This window comes from Pseudorca crassidens, chromosome Y (genome assembly GCF_039906515.1).
Source record: "Pseudorca crassidens isolate mPseCra1 chromosome Y, mPseCra1.hap1, whole genome shotgun sequence".
Taxonomy (NCBI): domain Eukaryota; kingdom Metazoa; phylum Chordata; class Mammalia; order Artiodactyla; family Delphinidae; genus Pseudorca; species Pseudorca crassidens.
In genome coordinates this window covers 9719595-9740540 of record NC_090318.1, presented here as the reverse complement: position 1 = coordinate 9740540, position 20946 = coordinate 9719595, and the positions used below count along the sequence as shown (strand labels likewise).

At 35.4% G+C, this 20946-nt stretch overlaps 1 protein-coding gene across 4 annotated transcripts in view; it reads left to right on the top strand.

Moving 5' to 3' along the window:
• The window catches only part of LOC137217798 (ubiquitin carboxyl-terminal hydrolase 9X-like), a 145172-nt gene that overhangs the window by 104987 nt on the left and 19239 nt on the right, over window positions 1-20946 (top strand). For all 4 annotated transcript variants that reach the window (XM_067724757.1, XM_067724759.1, XM_067724758.1 and 1 more), the window contains 6 exons: window positions 7547-7655; window positions 8377-8523; window positions 9781-9927; window positions 10671-10893; window positions 13601-13821; window positions 16119-16309. In XM_067724757.1, the coding sequence (XP_067580858.1) occupies window positions 7547-7655; window positions 8377-8523; window positions 9781-9927; window positions 10671-10893; window positions 13601-13821; window positions 16119-16309 (1038 nt within the window). The remainder of the gene's footprint in view (window positions 1-7546; window positions 7656-8376; window positions 8524-9780; window positions 9928-10670; window positions 10894-13600; window positions 13822-16118; window positions 16310-20946) is intronic.

The following is a 20946-nucleotide window of genomic DNA, read 5'->3' as shown; positions in this document are numbered from 1 at the left end:
TTCCGTGATTATTATTCATAATGTTTATTTTTTCAAATACCTATTAGCCTTTGTGTGTCTTTGGAAAAATGTCTGTTCAGGTCCTGTGCCCGTTTATTTCGGGTGTTTGGTTTTTTGGTATTAAATTGTATGAGTTCCTTATATTTCGGGTCTAAATCTCTTAATCAGATATGTGGTTTCCAAATATATTCTTTTTTCTTGGCCTCACTGTGCATCATGTGGTATCTTAGTTACTCCGACCAGGGATTGAACTGAAGCCCCCTTCAGTGGAAGCGTGGAGTCGTAACCACAGAACTACCAGGGCAGTCCCTATTCTCTTTTTCATAGGTTGCCTTTTCACTGTTGTTTCCTTTGCCATGAAACTTTTTTGTTTGCTGCAGTCCCATTTATCTGTTTTTGCTTTTGTTGCCTCTCATTTTGGTGTCAAATCCAAAAAAATCAGTTGCCCAGAACAATGTCAAAAACCTTTTTTTCTGTTTTCTTCTAGTAATTTTATGATTTCAAGTTCTAGGTTTAAGACTAATTCATTTTGAATTACTCTTTTAGATGGTGTAAGATAAAGATTCTTTTCATTCTGATACATGTGGATTTATAGTTCCCTCTATACTGCTTATGGAAATACTGTTCTTTCCCCATTGTGTATTCATGGCACTCTTACCAAGGACCACCTGACCATAAGTGTATGATTTTATTTCTGGGCTGTGTAGTCTGTTCTGTTGATCTGTATGTCTGTCTTTATGTAAATACTCTACTCTTTTAGTTACTACAGTTTTATAATATAATTTGAAACCAAGAAGTATGACGCTTTCACCTTCTTCGTTTTACTCAGGATTGCTTTGGCTATTTCGGGTCTTCTGTGGCTCCATATGAATTTAGGATTGTTTTTATATTTTTGTTAGAATGCCATTGTTATTTTGATAGGGATTGCATTGAAGTAGGTTACTTAGGATGGTGTGGACATTTTAATTATAATATTAATTCTCCTAATCCATGAACACAGAATGTCTTTCTTTAATTTCCTTCATCACTGTTTTATAATTTTCAGTGTGCAAGGCTTTTCACCTCTTTGGATAAGTTTATTCTAAGTACTTTATTCTTTATGTTCCTGAAGTTAATGGGATTGTTCTCTTAATATCTTTTTCCTGAGAAATGCAGCTGTTTTTTGTATATTGATTTGGGGTGTGGGGGTGCATGCCGTGCAGCTTGAAAGATCTTAGATCCCAGACCAAGGTCAAACCCATGCCCCCTGCAGTGGGAGTCCTTGTTTATTGATTTTTGTATCCTGCATCTTTATACGTTTTTTCATGGAGTTTTTGGAGTTTTTTTACATTTATGATTATGCCATCTGAAAACAGCCAGTAGTACTTCTTCCTTTCAATTTGGATGCATTTTGTTTCTTGTGTAATTGCTCTGGAGAGAATTTATATTGCTGTGTTTGGTAGAAGCAGTGAGAGTGGGTTAGAGGGAAAGCTTTTAGGTTTTCACCATTAGTTATGATGTTAACTGAGGGCTTGTCATATGGCTTTAATTGTGTTGAGGTGAATTTCTTCCCTTTTTTTTTTCCTCACAGTTTTAATCATGAATAGTTGTTGAACTTTGTGAAATGCTTTTTCTGTATCCACTGTGTTGATCGTTGTCATTTTCTTTTATTTCATTAGTGTGATGTAGCACATTGACTGATTTGCCTGTGTTGAATCATGCTTGCATCCCAGGGATAACTCCAACATGGTCATGGTGTATAATCCTTTTAATGTGCTGTTTGTTTTGTTTTTTGTTTGTTTTTATTGTTTGTTTAAATTGTATTTATTTATTTTGGTTGCGCCAGTTCTTAGTTGCAGCAGGCGGGCTTCTTAGTTGTGGCATCCATGTGGGATCTAGTTTCCTGGCCAGGGATCAAACCCATTTCCCCTAAATTGGGAGACAAATTCATAATCACTGTGCCACCAGAAGTCCCTGTGTGCTGTTAAATTCAGTTTGATAGTGTATTATTGAGGATTTTTCACCTTTGTTCATCAGGGATATTGACCTGTGCTTTTTCTTGTATTTTTATCTGGCTTTGGTATCAGGGTGGTGCTACTCTCATAAAATGAGTTTAGAAGTGTTCCCACTTACTCTGTTTTTTGTAAAAGTTTTAAAAAGATAGCTGTTAACCTATTTGGTAGAAATAACTAATAAAGTCATCTGTTTTGGCTGTGTATTTGTTTTTCTATTCCTGACTCATTCTCCTTAATTCTTATTGGTTACTTTCTATTTCTTAAATTTGAACAATACCAATTTAGTTTCAGTAACATACAAATACTGTTCTGTGCTTTTCAGTCCTTCCCCTTTTTATTTTTATTGTTACAGGTTATATCTCTAAACACTAAATTAAAATTAAATCATTAAAATAGGTTTAAGATTGTTGCCTTTTAAATCATAAGGGAGCTGCATACCAAAAGTACCGTGAGTCTAGCTTTCACATTTTCCCGTAGAGAGCTTTACCAGTGCTTTCTACTTCTTCATGTTGGGTTTTTTTGTTTTTGTTTTTGTACTTGAGCCTCTCACTGTTGTGGCCTCTCCCGTTGTGGAGTGCAGGCTCAGCAGCCATGGCTCACGGGCCCAGCCGCTCCGCGGCATGTGGGATCTTCCTGGATCGGGGCACGAACCTGTGTCCCCTGCATCGGCAGGCGGACTCTCAACCACTGCGCCATCAGGGAAGCCCTCCAGGGTTTTTTTTGTATTTTTGTATATATTTTTTTTAAAGTGACAGGTATACTTTATTAGAAGGTATTAGGTATTACTTTATAAAGATGATACAGCTTGATATCCCCAGTTTGTATCTTTTATTTTTCATTTTTTGGGGGGACGCGGGCCTCTCACTTTTGTGGCCTCTCCCGTTGCGGAGTACAGGCTCTGGATGCACAGGCTTAGCAGGCATGGCTCACGGGCCTAGCCGCTCCACGGCATGTGGGATCCTCCCTAACCGGGGCACGAACCCGTGTCCCCTGCGTCGGCAGGTGGACTCTCAACCACTGCGCCACCAGGGAAGCCCCCTCATGTTGTTTTAAATTACTAGCTAATGTCCTTTTTATTTCAGCTTGTAGGCTGCCCCTTTAGCAGTACTTGTAGGGCAAGTCTAATAACAAATTCCCTTAACTTTTTCTTATCTGGAAATTTCTTCATTCTTGAAGTATTATTTGCCCTACATAGAACTTCTTGGTTGATGGTTTTTTCCTTTGGCACTTTATATCTGTCATTCTCCTGCTTTCCTGATTGATTATAAATCTTATTGAAGTGCACTTCTCTGTGACAAATTGCTTCATCCTTTACGCTTTCACAGTTTTGTCTTTGGCTTTTAACAGTTTGACTGTAATATGTCTGCATGGCTCTCTTGAAGGTTTTCCAGTTTAGAGTTTATTGCCCATGTCCTATCAGATTTGGGACATGTTCGGCCATTATTTCTTCAAATATTCTTTCTGTCTCTGTTTCCTTCTGGAACTTTTCATGTTACTATATTGGTTCACTTAATGGTGTATCACACATCCCTTAGTTTTTTCACTTTTCTTTGTTTTGTTTCTGCTCCTCATACTAGATTATTTCATTTGTTCAATACTGTATTGTTTGCCTGCTCAAATCTGCTGTTGAACACCTCTGTAGAGTTTTTTATTTCAGTTAGTTATTTTTTATACTCAGAATTTTCACTTGTCTTGCTATAATTTCTTTTTTAAAAATATTTTCAGTGTATTCATACATGATTTTTCTGTTGTGCTTTAGTTCTTGCATTGTATTTTAAGAGTGTTTTAAAATATTCATCTACAATTCTGGCTTCCTAAGGGACAGTGTCTGTCAATTAATTTTTTGTTTTTAATTGGCCATACTTTCCTGTTTCTTTATATGCTTTGTGATTTTTGTTATTGTTGTTGGAAACTATATATTTGAATATTATAATGTGGTAGCACTGGAAATCAGATTCATCCCCTCCTTGATTATTGGAGGATTAGATTGGGTTCTGCCAGTGTTGTGACTGAATACAGAACAAATCTGTTTTGCAGATTGGATCTGTGTTAGCACATTTCTGTAACATTTTGCTCAAATCTTTATAATTCTGCTTTAGCATTCACTTCTGATTGTACTGAGACTATATATTAGCCTGAAGGTGAAAGCTTAGTGTGAAATTATGTAACTTTTAGTATGTATTCTATCCTGTATGTGATTTTTTTTGTATTCTTCAGTGTTTTTTACTGGTTTTCAGTATCCTAATTTCCTCCTCCTAAAAATCTCTGTCTAGTTTTTGCTCCTTTGCCTTATTTTTATTTTATGTTTCAATTATAATCTTTGCTCCTAATGGCTCTTTGGGTTTTTCTTTCATGTTAGGACATTTTTGACTAGCACCTGCCATTTTCTGACATGAGTGAGTTCTGAGGAAACAGAAATAAATGTTGTTCTTTTAGGACCCTTGGATAGAGTAGAACACAGTAGTGTGCAAATAAGGTTTGTTTTGCTCCATCTGGAAAAGGGGATCAGGGTCTTATATTGGGAACATGGCTGCCATCTTTAAGATCTCCAGCATGCAGGGTAGGTGGTGGGGCAACACCAGAAACTTTCTTATCACTTTCAAGTTGTTATTTTCTTGACTGAGTGCTTATGTGAAGTAAACCTTTGTTTTCCAGAATTCTGTCAGCTTTTGCTTGTTTTTTGATGTTTCCGTAGAGATAGGTACTTGGAGTTGGCTATGTTGCAGTTTTGTGTCTATTATTTTTTTCTTTCTTTTTTTAAATACCTTTAATTTTATTGGAGTATAGTTGATTTACAGTGTTGTCTTAGTGTACGTCAAAGTGATTCAGTTATACATACACATACTAATTCTTTTTAAAATTCTTTTCTCATATTGGTCATTCTAGCATAATTTCTTGAGTACTGTTTTCTAATTTCAGAATTCATTTTCATTTAAGAAGTTTGTTTTAGCCTATTTTGTAAAATCTGATTAAAGTATTTAAGTAGCCCTAACTTGGCTTCCCAGTTCTTAGATTTTTGTTTTGTTAGTGGTGGTGGTGATGTGGAGGTTTTTTGTTTGTTTTGTTTTGTTTTTAAGCAACTCAGTCAATTCCAAGTAAAATTTGGTATGATTTGATTTTGTGTAGGACAATCAGGAAATATTTCACTGACTAGGCTACCTTTAATTAAATGCTGAAAGTCTAAATGAATCATTGTGTAGGTATATAGAAGGGTCAGTATATGTAAAAGTTCTGTGCACAAGTCTTCTTAACCTCTTAGACAATATGAAGAAGGTCATTGTTACTGGAGCTGAGTAAAGGGAATTTCTAGAGATGACGTAAGAGAGATAACAAATAGTATGTCTAGTTATGTAGGATTTTATAAGTCCTTGTAAGGCTTCTGATTTTATTCTTTAAGTCAGTGATTCATAACTGGAGGTGAGATTGGGAAAGTTGTTACTGGCCTCTAGTAGTTGAGGTGAATGCCACTAAATATCTACAGTTCACAGAGCTGCTTCCTTATACCCTGACTTAAGTGAAATAGGAAGTCATTGTAGGGTTTAGAATACGGGTGTTATATGTTTGACTTAACCTTTCAGGAGGGTGCTTTTATCATTAAATAAGTATCAGGAATTTGGGCAGTAACTCATTTTTAAAGTGAGGTTGAGCAATGCACTCTCAAACACCTTTGAAAATTTGTTATAAGTATTCAGTCATCCTTGCAGAAAATTGTGAAGAAAGCCACCATATGTGTGGAACTTTTTAGATAATATTTTGGAGGTTTTTAATGCCCATCTTTGTTTTTTATAAGTCAGAAGGACTCTTAAAGCCTCAGAAATACTGTGGGCTTATTATGTTTAGGCAAATCTAAGTGAACTGAGGTCAAACCAGTAATATGTGATATACTTTAATAGAGCCATTTATTATTTCTTCTTCTCTTTTTCCTCCTTCATCACTTATTAATACTTATGTGAAACAGTGTTGGTGAATAAAACCTCATACAATTTTCTAAGGTAATGAAGGGAGAGGAACAGGAGAACTGGATTTTTGACATTTGGGTAACTAATTTGGACTATAAATGCAAAGCATACAAGTACATTTACATACCACAGTATTTATGCTCTTTAATTTTGTTTTTCCTAATATGAAATTGTTGACACAAAAGTTACTAATGACTTTCCAAAAAAACAATCCGAAGGAAAGTGGTTTCTTAAGGATTATGGTTGGTGTTGGCAGAATTTTTGAATTTTTGCTCTTAAATTTTTAAGTAGAATTAGTAGGCAAGTAACATTGTTTGGAAAAATATTTGAAAGTGAGTTATAAATTGATCATCTTGGGTTTGTTTTAGTTATGCTTTGTCTTGTTCCACAAGGTTAAAAAAAAAACATGCACAGGAAAATGAATGTGGACCGTAAGATAATGAAACTAAAAGAATGAGAATTTGAAAAATTAAAGGTAGAAAAGTTAAAGTGAGGCCAAGAGGGAGCTTAATACATAGAACTTAAAATCCTTCAGATTTGCACCACAAATTTATTTCAGAGCTTTATCCCCTAGCAAGAAGACAGAAATACGGTATTTATCCATCAAAATGCTCACTCAGTCACCGTTTAACATCAGACATGTGTTAGGCTCTGTTCCGGTGTCAGTGACTCTCATTAACAAAGACTGAAAGAATTCACTTAGGTCAAAAATTAATGATATCACTATTCAGTGAAATGGAAAAAATAAAGATTAGTTTATTACTTGTAATAGTAAGGGAAAGCTATAACAGTAGAGCACATTCTCTGAGCAAAGCAGTGTGGTTTTAAGCATAAGCAGTTTTGCATAGGTGTCAGTGGGTTGACATTATTTGTAGATCCAGGTTATTCAGGGGAGACTGGGTTAGTACTACTTCTCAAATAGATGATATTATACAATATAATGTTCTGGTTGTGCTCAAACTTCTATCATAGTCATTGGGATTGCTTATTAAAATGCAGGTTGCTGGGCCTCTCTCCCCGAGTTTCTGAATTAGTAAGCATAGAGTAGGCCCAAGAATTTATATTTCTAAGAAGTTCCCAAGTTCTTAGGTAATGCTGCTAGTCTGACAGCTGTTGGGTTTAGCTTCATCTATATTGAATTTCCACAAGTTCTTTGCCACAAAGCACTGTTCATTGAAAACAATTCTGTGGAAAACCACGAAAGATGTATACAGCTTACTGCATGGCATCTTGTATCATATCTGTTGGGGTATTTCTATATTATTCCAAGAGAGGTTTGAAAGGTGTCCTGCAAATATAGACATATTTTATTCCTCTATGTTTGCTCTTTGCAAAGACCCTGAGAAATCGGTTATTAAGAAATTTTAACTCGGTAATTTCCAGCTTATTTAGGTATAATGTGAGGTTTTACTCTAAGAAAAGTAACTTACATATGTATCTGTTGTGTTGCTAACTAACTGCTAATGGTGGATTACCTTGTAGTTTTACCATTAATTTATCTCCTCTGTTAAAGGTAAAACCAGTGTTGGAATAATTTATTGTTGTTTTTATTCATGAGAACAACTCATTAAATAGAAAATGTTTTTATTTCAGAACTGTTCGTCAGTTGGCACAGGAGCAGTTTTTTTTAATGTGCACCAGATGTTGCATGGGACACAGGCCTCTGCTTTTCTTCATTACTCTGCTCTTTACCATTTTGGGGGTGAGACATTTTTTAATGAACTTATCAGTATGATTCATTCTTAAATGAGGAAAATTCAGGAAACTGGTTTTAGATTTTATTTAAAAATTAGGTTATGTTTAATAAAATAATGAATCTTTCCCATTATTTTCTTTACTGTTTATAGATTGGTTTCTATTTGTTTTTCTATAAATCCTTAAGGGAAAAATACACCACCTTCTTTGAAAAATAGAAATCAAAGGTCTTATTCTTTTTAATATCATTGTATAAGGTATTGCCACATTGTATAAGGTAATTTACCAGTTCTCTGAGATTTTTAAAAAATTAATATGGGGATTCCCTGGTGGCATAGTGGTTAAGAATCCGCCTGCCAATGCAGGGGACATGGGTTCAAGCCCTGGTCCGGGAAGATCCTACATGCCAGGGAGCAACTAACCCCATGTGCCACAACTACTGAGCCTGCGCTCTAGAGCCCGTGAACCACAACTACTGAGCCCGTGTGCCACAACTACTGAAGCTCGTGCACCCAGAGCCCATGCTCCGCAACAAGAGAAGCCATTGCAGTGAGAAGTCTGCACCCCGCAACAAAGAGTAGACCCTGCTCACTGCAACTAGAGAAAGCCTATGCACAGCAATGAAGAGCCAACGCAGCCAAAAATAAATAAATAAATAAATTTTTAAAATTAATATGAATTTGAGCATGGACTTGTGGATTCATATTGTTTCAATTATTCTTTTTCAGAGCACAGCACGACAGAGAGGTAAACATTCAGGCGACTATTTCACTCTTTTACAGCACCTTCTTAATTATGCTTTCAACAGTAATATTAATGTACCCAATGCTGAAGTTCTTCTCAACAATGAAATTGATTGGCTCAAAAGAATTAGGGTAAGTTTTATAATATTCCATTTATTACACTATTAAATTATTTTTCTTATTAAAAAGCGGGTTTATTGTTTTGAGTATTTATGTTAAGCTGGAAAAAAAAAACCTGGGAGGTAATAGAACAAACAAAATACATACTTTTCATCAGTGAACTAATAACTCATGATTCATAGAAAGAAGGTACAACTAGATTTGTATAAATGCCTTACTTTATAGTTGGGACTTAGAATGCTGATGTTCACTTTCCTCTAAATCGGTATTTTTTAAATTTTTTGCAAAGTATAATCATATTTAATAAGGATTCTATAAAACTTTTTTTTTTTTTTTTTTTTTTTTTGCGGTACGCGGGCCTCTCACTGCTGTGGCCTCTCCCGTTGCGGAGCACAGGCTCCGGACGCGCAGGCTCAGCGGCCATGGCTCACGGGACCAGCCGCTCCGCGGCATGTGGGATCTTCCCAGACCGGGGCACGAACCCGTGTCCCCTGCATCGGCAGGCAGACTCTCAACAACTGCGCCACCAGGGAAGCCCTATAAAACTTTTTAAATAAGTATCCGATAGGTTAGTATTTACATTTCATAATTTGCTTTTTATATATACAGAGTTGTATGAGAATACATTTCTGAAATATGTAGTTTTGGGCCTTCAGATGAGCATTCTCCTAAAACCTACTTCTAGAATTTCTCAACCTTGGCACCATTAATATTTTGGACCAGGTATTCTTTTTTTTTTTTTTGCGGTACGCGGGCCTCCCACTGTTATGGCCTCTCCCGCTGCGGAGCACAGGCTCCGGACGCGCAGGCTCAGTGGCCACGGCTCACGGGCCCAGCTGCTCTGCGGCACGTGGGATCTTCCCACACCGGGGCACGAACCCGCGTACCCTGTATCAGCAGGAAGACTGTCAACCACTGTGCAACCAGGGAAGCCCTGGACCAGGTATTCTTGTTTTGAGGAACTGTGCTATGTCTTACAGGATGTTGAGCAGTACTCCCAGCTTCTGATCAGTAGACTGTGTTTTAATAATTCCACTTTCTTCTAAGTTGTGAAAACCAGAAATATCTCAAGAGACAATGCATGTACTCTAGGGCAAAATTGCTCTCATTTAATGAGATAGAGTTCTATAGAAGAAATAAGAAACTACCTGAATGAAAAGGTTTGGCAACATTGTATCTGAGTCATCACTGTCCTCCAGCTCTGTTTTGTTCTGATCTTTTTTGTCCTCTTTTCTGTAAGTTAGGCCTATAATATTTTTCCTTTGACAGGATAATGTTAAAAACACAGGTGAAACAGGTGTTGAAGAGCCGATCTTGGAAGGCCACCTTGGGGTAACAAAAGAGTTGCTGGCCTTTCTAACGCCTGAGAAAAAGTATCATGTTGGTTGTGAGAAAGGAGGTGCTAATCTCATTAAAGTAAGTCCTATTTAGTACTAACTAGTTATCATGAACTTTTGAATGTCTCTTAGCAGATCTGATTAAGTTCTATACTATTTCATCTTTAAGATATCTTGGCCTTTTTTCTTAATTGTTTGTCTCATAAAAACCTTTATATCTGTGAAAGTTACGGTAATTTTTAAGTAAATGTGTACCTCCCTTTATTCAAGAGTTTGTTTAATTAATTTAATCAAAGTTCAGGGAAGAAAGTTCAGATGAAATGTTTCAGAAAGTTAACAAGCAGCGTTAATTGACTTTGCTGTTTAGTAAATCTGAATTTTTATTTGATCAAACTTTAAAGTGAAAACTATCTTACAAGACTTTATTTTTTACATATATTTGTTAAGTGAATTTCTTTAAGTGTGTCTTATAATTCAAGGAAAAGAGTGTCATTTGATGTTTTTTATTTTTATTTAAAATGCATTAATTTCAGTTCATATTTGATTAGAGGAGTAGATTTATTTGGAATATATTTTTTCTTAAATAATAGCTTTTTAAAATATTTTAATATTCAGAAAATTGAGTATGTTTATTAATTATGGTCAGTAGTTTTTTGAAATATAATTTTATTTTATTTGAAAATCCAAAATTGTATTTGAGATAATAAGATATTTAATTGTATCAAACAAATAAGTAGAAGACGATTTCCTTCCAAGGGACATTTTTTCCTAAAGTAAATATTATTGCTAACAATATGTGATCTGTTTTTTTCAACTCTTTAGGAATTAATTGATGATTTCATCTTTCCTGCCTCCAAAGTTTACCTGCATTGTATGAGAAGTGGAGAACTACCAGCTGAGCAGGCTATCCCAGTCTGTAGTTCTCCAGCTACCATCAGTGCTGGGTTTGAACTACTTGTAGCATTAGCTGTTGGCTGTGTAAGGAATCTCAAACAGATAGTAGACTGTTTGACTGAAATGTATTACATAGGCACAGCAATAACTAGTAAGTATTTTAACTTGGAAAGCTGTTTCTGTTGGTTAATAATATTTCTGTGTTTAAAATTTTGGGTTTTTTCTTTAGGAAAATATTTAACCTGTGTTTGTTTTTAGCAACTAGTATAATGATTTTTATAATCATACATAATTGAGTCCATTATGACCACAGAAACTCTATACAGAAAAATTTCCAAATGTACATTTAAATGTCTTCCTGTAGATGATTCAGGTAACTTGACAAAATGCTTTATTTCATCATATATGAAATAAGATCCAAATTCCAGGATAATAAGCCAGATTTGATGCTACAGGCTTTTATACTTAAAACTTAAAATGCGTGACATGCATTGGAAAGATTTTCAGCGTCTCACTTAGAGGTTCCTTAATGATACTTTGATCTGACTTTTAAGAAAGTTGTAGTTTTGAAGATCAGAATGTGAGAAGATAACATTTTTGTGCATTTTATTTTTTTCTTAATTAATGCCAACATCAGTCCCATGAAGTAGGAAGCTGTCTTTAGATCTTGTAAGAACTGAAACTCAAAAGGGAGGAGTGTAAGTAAAAATAACAGAAAATAAGATCATAAAATCTAATTAATTTGAAGAGAAAACCAAGGCATGGCAATGTAATGTACAGTATCCAATACTAATCCTTTAAGAACATCTGAAATTATCTTTCTTACGCCGTCTTTTAGAGTGTAAATAAGTTTTCAGTCACATTTTAGGAGTTTCTAACTGAACTTATTTATTTGTAGTGTGGAATCTACATAAAGAGAGGAGATTCTTGAAAACTTTTTTTTAATAACTTATTTAGATTAAGAATTTCATGGTTATATTATTCACATATAAAAGAAGGTGTATAACTAAACATATTAACTCCCTACCCAATCCTGGTTCAGAGATTGTCTGCACATGCAAGTTGTACCTATGTATAGCTCTTTGCTTAGTTTTTTTCCTTTTAACGTAAAAAGGAATATGCTGAACACAGGGTTCTTCATTTTGTTTTATTTGTTTTACATTTAGTAATATATCTATCACCATAATAAGATCTATGTAATTCAGTTATTGGCTGTATAATTTGCAGTTCAGTATACTTTATGTAATCCATCTCCAAGTTAGTGATTAATGTTTAGGTTATTTTTGGTTACATGGTAGGTGGCAAGGCTTATAAAGTGATTTACAGTTCTCACAGACCTTTCAAATATACTGTCTCATTGGCTCCTGAAAATATTATAAAACTGGGTATAGGCAAAGTAGTTTTTACTGTTACCGTGTTATAAGGAAGGAAACATATTCATGCAAAAGTTAAAGTTTTTGTGATGTGGAACTATGGCTTGAACCTTAAGTGATCTTAAATCACTTTAATATATCATTAATTATTTTATAATTTAATATATAAAATAGGTAATTAAAACTAAAAATTTCTAATTATATGTATAAAGTCACATGGCTTTTTGTTGTTGTTTTGAATGACTTTATTGAGATATAATTTACCTACAATAAAGTTCACTTTTTTGTATGTAAGCATACAACTTCAGTGGTTTTTAATCTACTTCTGGAGTTTTGCAACCATCACTTAATCTGATTTCGGAACATTTTCATTATCCCCAAAAGAATTTTTGTGCCCTTTACCAATCACTCTAATCTTCTTCCGCTACCTGTTCCTTCCACCTCAGCCTTACGCAGTACTAGTTTTCTTCCCCTATAAATTAGCTTATTCTGGATATTCCATATAAGCAGAGTCATAAAATATGTAGTCGTTCATGACTCCCTTCTTTCACTTAGCATAATGTTTTCAGTGTTCATCCATGTCGTAGTATATGTCAGAATTGTATTCTTGTTCCTTTTTGTTGCTGAGTAATAGTACATTGTGTAGATATATACTAAGTTTAATTTATCAGCTGATGAACATGTGGGTTTTTTTTTTTAAATCCACCTTTTTTACTATTGTGAAGAACGCTGCTATGAACATCCATGTGCATGTTTCATGTAGATACATTTTTTCATTTCTTTTGAATAGATATATTGGAGTAAAATTGCTGAATCATATGGTAACTGCATGGAGAGCTGCCAAACTTTTTTGCATGTTGCATGTCTCATCTTCATTTTACATACCCCACCAACATGTTGGAGAATCCCAATGCTTTTTATTGTCTGTTTTTATTATTTTATTATTATTTTTTTTGCGGTACACGGGCCTCTCACTGTTGTGGCCCTTCCCGTTGTGGAGCACAGGCTCCGGACGCGCAGGCCCAGCGACCATGGCTCACGGGCCCAGCCGCTTCGCGGCATGTAGGATCTTCCCGGACCGGGACACAAACCCGTGTCCCCTGCATCAGCAGGCGGACTCTCAACCACTGTGCCACCAGGGAAGCCCTATTTTTTTAACTTTTAAAATTATTCTGGTGGGTGTGAAATTGTAATGTTTTTATTTAAAGTTTTGATCACAGTGTATTGAAATTACTTAAAGCAAAGACAATGGTTATCCCAAGAAATTTATAATACCATCTTATATGTCTCTCTAAGAAGACTATCATAAAAACAACTCAGTACTTCTATATTAAAGATCTGTATAGTGGCGTATATTATTAAAATAATGTACTCTCTTGGTGTACTCTCTTTCAATGTGCTGATTTTAGTTTGTCAGTAGAACAGAGCTGCCAGTGGACAGAATCATTATTTTCATGTTATGAGGATCTTTTTTTCTTCTCTTAGCTTGTGAAGCACTTACTGAGTGGGAATATCTACCACCTGTTGGGCCCCGCCCACCAAAAGGATTTGTGGGACTTAAAAATGCTGGTGCTACTTGTTACATGAATTCTGTGATCCAGCAGCTATACATGATTCCTTCCATCAGGAACAGTATTCTTGCAATCGAAGAACCAGGTAGTGATACCGATGATGATATGTTCAGTGATGAGAAGCAGGACAGTGAGGTAAGTTTTAAGTATAAATTCTTTTTGTGTGTGTTGCAAGATATTCATAACAGATACTGTTTTTCTGTCTTAGAATACTGTACTTATCATAGGATTTTTTTGAAGTACATTTGATGATAGAACAAAAATCTCTGAGCTACTGTCCCTGGCACGTTATAGTACTCATTATATAATGGACTTTAAACTGCAAGTTGATAATCTTTGTCACACATTTTCTGTTTGTTTTTTAAAAGCAGCAGTTAATGTAGTCATGTCTTGTGGGACATGGTAAGTATAATTTGGTGTTTATAAAGTGATAAATATCTTCATTTAAAATAATGAAATTATGTTTTCTTCCTTTAACTTTTCAAAGTAATGATTCCATTTAATTGATTCCACATCTTGTATTATTTACCATTTTTATAATCTGTGCTTATTCTTGGGATACTTTAAATATTTTTCTCAGATAATGTTTTCTTCTGGTAAGGAAACAAAATTTGTCTGCTAGTTTAATGCTACATAGTGCTATTAATAGTATTAGGTAACAAGAGTAGATAATCAGGCTCCCTATCAAGAGTAACCAGTACAGGGCTTCCCTGGTGGCGCAGTGGTTGAGAGTCCACCTGCCGATGCAGGGGACACAGGTTCGTGCCCCGGTCCGGGAAGATCCCACATGCCGCAGAGCGGCTAAGCCCATGAGCCATGGCTGCTGAGCCTGCGCGTCTGGAGCCTGTGCTCCGCAACAGGAGAGGCCACAACAGTGAGAGGCCCGTGTGCAGCAAAAAAAAAAAAAAAAAAAAAAAGTATCCAGTGCAGAACAAAGTAACAGAAAAGCTGGGTTTCAGTGGCAGGTCAGAGTACATGTAATTAAAATGTAACTCTTACGTACATAAATACAGAGGACTTTTGGTTATGTTTATACAGAAACTTTTTTTTAAAAAAATCTTTCACTTTTTCATTCACATAAGTTTCTAGGAATTAATTGAAAAGACAGAATATTACAAATGTGAATGCTTTTCCTCTCATTCCTATGTTTCTTTCCTTCTCTCTCCAAGACTAGATTGGCTCTAGAGTAGTGATCCATCACTTAGAGATATTCTGAAACATAAACCTAACTTTACTCTTCTCAGATCTGATTAATCACACCACCCAGGGTCTGGGTAGGTTTACTTTTCTTAGAATCACCATATGGGGTACATACACCAATACTTGATTAACAACCACTGTTTGAAAGAAAATTGGAATTTTAAATACCTAGTTCTGTAGCCCATGTTACTACTAGGATGCCAAGTTAAACATGAACGTGAGGGACTTCCCAGGTGGTCCAGTGGTAAAAGAATCCGCCTTGCAATGCACGGGACTCAGGTTTGATCCCTGGTCAGGGAACTAAGATCCCACATGCCGCAGGGTACCTAAGCCCACGTGCCCTGGAGGCTGCGCACCACAACTAGAGAAGAGAAAACACATATGTCACAACTAGAGAGAAGCCCAAGCACCACAACAAAGAGCCCGCGTGCCACAACAAAAGATCTGACACGGGCATAAATAAATAATCAGTCTTTAAAAAAATATACATAACTAGTCATACCCTAAGAAAGAAAGTAAGGCAGAAAAAAAGACTAGAATTTCAAATTATGCATCTGCCTTTACTGCTTGATCCATGTGCTTCATGTTGTCTCACCACGATAGTGTGGTTATCTGCCTGTTTACTAGTTTCTTTTCCTGCACTGTGAGTTTTTCAAGGGCAGGAACTGGGTATTTACTTTCCTACCATAAGCCTCAGATGCAGAGCAAAGAATATAAAAAGATACTCAGTTTTCTGTAAAACAACTAAATTCTTCTTTGTAGAGTGATTAAGGCTTTTAGAGCTCTCTCTATGGTTCAAAGGTACTCTCAATTTCTGTACTTACTGAGTATTAATAATTCACATCATGTCACATAATTTACCTCATATAATCTGTGAAGAATGCGTTATCTCACAAGAAAATACTGAATCCTAGAAAGGCTAAGTAGCTTATTTCCCCAGAGTTTTTTGTATAAAGCACTCACTTGTCTCCAGTCTAGTCTACTCAACTAAACCTTTGTCTCTTACACTGTCTCCAAAAAATATTATGGTTTTTAATGCTTTTTTCAATTGTAACCCTCCTGAGAATTTGTGAGGGTAAGCACTAATATTACAAAATGAATGTTAAGTGCTTTAGATACTTGGAGTATAAAATAATACAAACCATTTTTCATTTATTTGCATTTGTCTCAACTTATTTCACTATACCTTTAAAGTTAAATTAGATCATTGATGATATTTTTTTCACCTTCAGAGTAATGTTGATCCCCGAGATGATGTATTTGGATACCCTCATCAGTTTGAAGACAAAACAGCATTAAGTAAAACAGAAGATAGGAAAGAGTACAATATTGGTGTTTTGAGACACCTTCAGGTCATCTTTGGTCATTTAGCTGCTTCCCGCCTGCAATACTATGTGCCCAGAGGATTTTGGAAACAGTTCAGGTAAATTATGGGTGAATGATGATTTCAGTTTTATAAAAATCTCAGTATACTGAGTCAGGGTGGGGGTTATTTTGTTTGCATTTTTGTTTGCTTGTCTGCAGTTGCCAATAAAGAAGCTAGGTACTTTGCCCTGGAAAATGTCCCACAGTCTGGATTTTCCTAATTGCGTTCTGGTGTTGTGTTTCAGTATTTTCTTTGTCTCCATCCCTGTATTTTCTAGGTTTGCAGGTCATATGGTCTGTCACACCTACTCAACTCTACTGTTACAACAAGAAAGCAACCATAAACAAATACATAAATGAATAAGGTGTGGCTCTGTTACAATAAAGCTCTGTTTATGGACACTGCAATTTGAAATTCATATTGTTTTCACTTGTCATGAAATACTATTTTGACTTTTTTTTTCAGTTATTTAGTATATATAAAACCGTTCTTAGCTCTGGGATGCGATGTAGGCAATGGACTAGACTCAACTCATGGGCTATATACTTAACCATGATTAAGAGGCTTGAGCAGATTCAAGTATGTTATTCCCCATTTGCAGTGGGTAATACTGTTTAATAGATGGTGATTTAATTTCCTCCGGGAAGATATAAAATGTGTGTATTTCTGTTTGTGATATGAAAGAGCCACTTAGTCATCATAAATAGAAGTGTCCCTCATGAGTTAGATAACTAACCTTAACATACATATCTACATGAAAACTAGGATAGATACTATTTTGTTTTTCCTTTTATGTTTATAAAGTAATCATACAGCTTCTTAGCATCCTACTCAAGTGACCAATAAAGTTTGTTCTATTTTTATATTTTAAAAGTTCAATTACATTTTGATGTTATTTCTTTTTTTCTCACAAATTGTATCGAGACCTATTTTTTGTCATGCCCACTACAGCTGTAACTACACAGCTCTATTGTCTAGAACAAGGCTCCAGTCTTTTATAGGAGTTTAGAATTACGTCAGCAGAGTAACTCCTAAGTAAACTTGAGGTGGGTAAGCAAAGGGATCATCTGACTTCTGGGTCACCTCTGTTTCAGTCAGGGTAGTACCCTTTTAATATATATTAGGATATCACTTAGATTTCTTTTGAAACTCACAAATTTATAGTATGGTAACCCCCATTATCTTTCATTATAACTTTATGTATTCTACAAATTAAACTCTCAACCTCGGTCATAAGAGTGATTTGCGTTTATAACATTTCCTACCAGATATGTACCTTTCTTCTTTCAGTTCTGTCACTTAGCAAATACCTCTCTCTTTTCTCTACCTGTTACTGTACCAATTTTTTTTCATACCTTTATCCTGACTCAAGATTTTCTTTTGTATTCTAGTCAGCATTTGTGTTCTTCCAGATTACTATACTATGAGCTTTTATCTTAACATCTTTCACTCAATTATTTGTATGTGTGCATGTATATATAATTATAATTAGATAGCAAAACTGTATAACATACATGTATGTATCTGTATCTACATATTTCTACCTATAGATATAGCTAGATATGTAGGTGTGTATAGTTTTCCTCATAATACAAAATTACAATGTTTGTATTTAAATGTTCTAAATCATAATGTCTACTTAAATATGATATGTTTATGATTTTTGTCTTCACACTCACTCCCTCCATACGATGGTGGAAAGCTCACAGCACTTTTGTACTACCTATAATCATTAAGAGACACAAAGTGTGCTCTTAATGTGTTTTTTCTTTTTGGCAAAGTTTATATAATATAAAATTCACCATTGTAACCATTTAAAAGTATACAGTTCAGTGACACATATTACATTCAGAATGTTTGTATGATCACTAGTACCATCATCCCACTATCTTCTTCCAGAATATTCTCATCATCCAGAAAGAAGCTCCCATGCCTATTAAAGAGTCATTCCCTGTCTCCCCTTCTTGCAACCAAAAAAAAAAAAATAGCATTCTGTGTACTAATTTGCCTGTTTTTAGTATTTTAAATAAATTCAATCACACAGTATGGTATATGGGGTATAGTTTCTTTAAGCATATATTTAAGGTGCATCCATATTCTAGTATGTATCAGAACTTCGTTTCATGGCTGATTGATAATCCATTGTTTATGAATACTCCATATTTTTGGTGATGCACTCATCAATTGATGGATCTTTGGATGGTCTCCATCTTTTAGCTATTGTGAATAGTACAGAACTTCCATGAGCAGTCATACTGTATAAGTTTTTGTGTGGACTTCATTTTTTAAATTTCTTTTAATATATATCTAGCAGTGTAGTTGTTGGATCATATGGCAGTTATGTGTTTAACCTTTTGAGGAATCACTGCACTCTTCTACATCCCTTATACCATTTTACTTTCCCACCAGCAGAGTATGAGGGTTACAGGTTTTCAACATGCATGCTAATATATGTGGGGGTTTTGTGTTGTTTAGGTTTTGGTTTTTTGGTGTATGTTGTTTTTTTGTTTTTGTTTTGTTATTTTTAATTATAGCCTTTCAAGTGGGTATGAAGTGGTTTATCATTGTGGTTTTAATTTGTATTTCCCTAATGACTAGTAATGTTGAGCATCCTGTCATATGTCTATTGGACATGGACAATTTGTGTATTTTGTTGAGGAACATGTGTATTCAAGTACACATTGTCTTTTTGTCGTTTTATAACAGTTCTTTCTATACATACTAGGTTTTTATTATAAATGATTTACAAATATTTTTTTCCCATCTTGTCTTTTCACTTTAAATTTTGATGAAATTGTTTTTACCTATTTTTTCTTTTTACTCCAGTTTACTAATTGTTTTTCTTTTTACTCCAGTTTACTAATTGTTTTACATTACAGTGTCATACATTGTGGTAGAATGTATGAAACAAAAATGTACCATTTTAAATGTTTTCAGGTTTATAGTTCAGTGGCACTAGGTATGTACATTCATACTGTGTGTACCGCCATCCATCTTAAGAACTTTTTTCATCTTCCTAAGTTGAAATTCTGTATGCATTAATAATAACCTTCCATACTGATTTTTAGGTGTTGATTTTTAAATCTCTCAACTTCACTGAATTTGCCAAATTCTAGCAGATTTTGGTTGACTCTTGAGGATTTTCCATTTGGATGCCTTTATTTCTTACTCTTGCCTAGTTTGGTCTGACTAGAATTTGTAGTGCTGTATTGATAAAAGTGAAGAAAACTGGCATCCTTACCCTTATTCCTGATCTTGGAGGGTAGGTTTGAGTCTTTCATCATTACACCTTTACTAAATGGACCAAATACCTAAACATAAGAGATAAGCTGTAAGACTTTTAAAAGAAAAAGTGGGGGGAAAAGCTTCATGACACTGGATTTGGCAGTGGTTTCTTGGGCTGACACTAAAATCATAGTGGTACGACCAAAAAACAAAAAGGTTGGACTTCCCTGGTGGTGCAGTGGTTAAGAATCTGCCTGCCCATGCAGGGGACATGGGTTCGAGCCCTGGTCCGGGAAGATCCCACGTGCCACGGAGCCCACAAGCCTAAACTACTGAGTCCACGTGCCACAAACTGAAGCCTATGCACTTAGAGCCCGTGCTCCTCAACAGGAGAGGCCACTGCACTGGGAGGCCCACACACTGCAATGAAGAGTGGCCCCTGCTCGCCACAACTAGAGAAAGCCCACAAGCAACAACAAAGACCCAACACAGCTATAAATAAATAAATAAATTTATTTTAAAAAAAAAAAAGGTTAAAGGATGAGATCATTCAGTGCTGACCAGGATGCAAAGAATATGGGTCACCTATTGCTGATGTGAGTGTAAAGCAATAAAATAGGTGATTTCTCCAATTATCTCAAAATTAATTTTTAAAAAATATAAAATGGTAGGAAAAAGTAAACTATAATCACTAATACAAAGAAAGTTAAAAGAGGGGCTTCCCTGGTGGCGCAGTGGTTGAGAGTCCGCCTGCCGATGCAGGGGACACGGGTTCGTGCCCCGGTCCGGGAAGTTCCCACATGCCACAGAGCGGCTGGGCCCGTGAGCCATGGTCGCTGAGCCTGCGTGTCTGGAGCCTGTGCTCCGCAACGGGAGAGGCCACAACAGTGAGAGGCCCGAGTACGGCAAAAAAAGAACAAAAAAAAGTTAAGAGAACAAATTCATATAACTTCAAAAAAGAGTACTTTGATTGGGTTACTGTGAAGCTTTAAAAAGTTGGTTGCAAGGAAATAGGGATCCAGAAGGGTTTGACTACTGACGTAGTAGCATTGCAAAATTTGGTGGGGGAATTGACACCTGAAGGTGTCTCAAAACACCAATATTGTACTCTTTCCTATCTTCTGTTTTACTTAATGCTGTTTTGTCTTCAAACTGATGAGGGTATCCAAATACATCATCTCGGGGATCAACATTACTCTGAAGGTGAAAAAAATATCATCAATGATCTAATTTAACTTTAGTATCTTGATAGTGGTGGTGGTTACACAACTGCCTGTGATTTGTAAAGATCACATAGTGTGCTCCAAAAAGATTGAATGTTACTCTATGTAAATTTAAAATTAATTTTTTTAAATCAGTAGCCAATTTTTTAAATTGTAAAAGCACACACAAAAGAAAATAAACCTCCTTAGCAGGTTTAAAATTTTGACTTGTCTTTTGCTAAAAATGAATGTATTTCTATTCTCTTA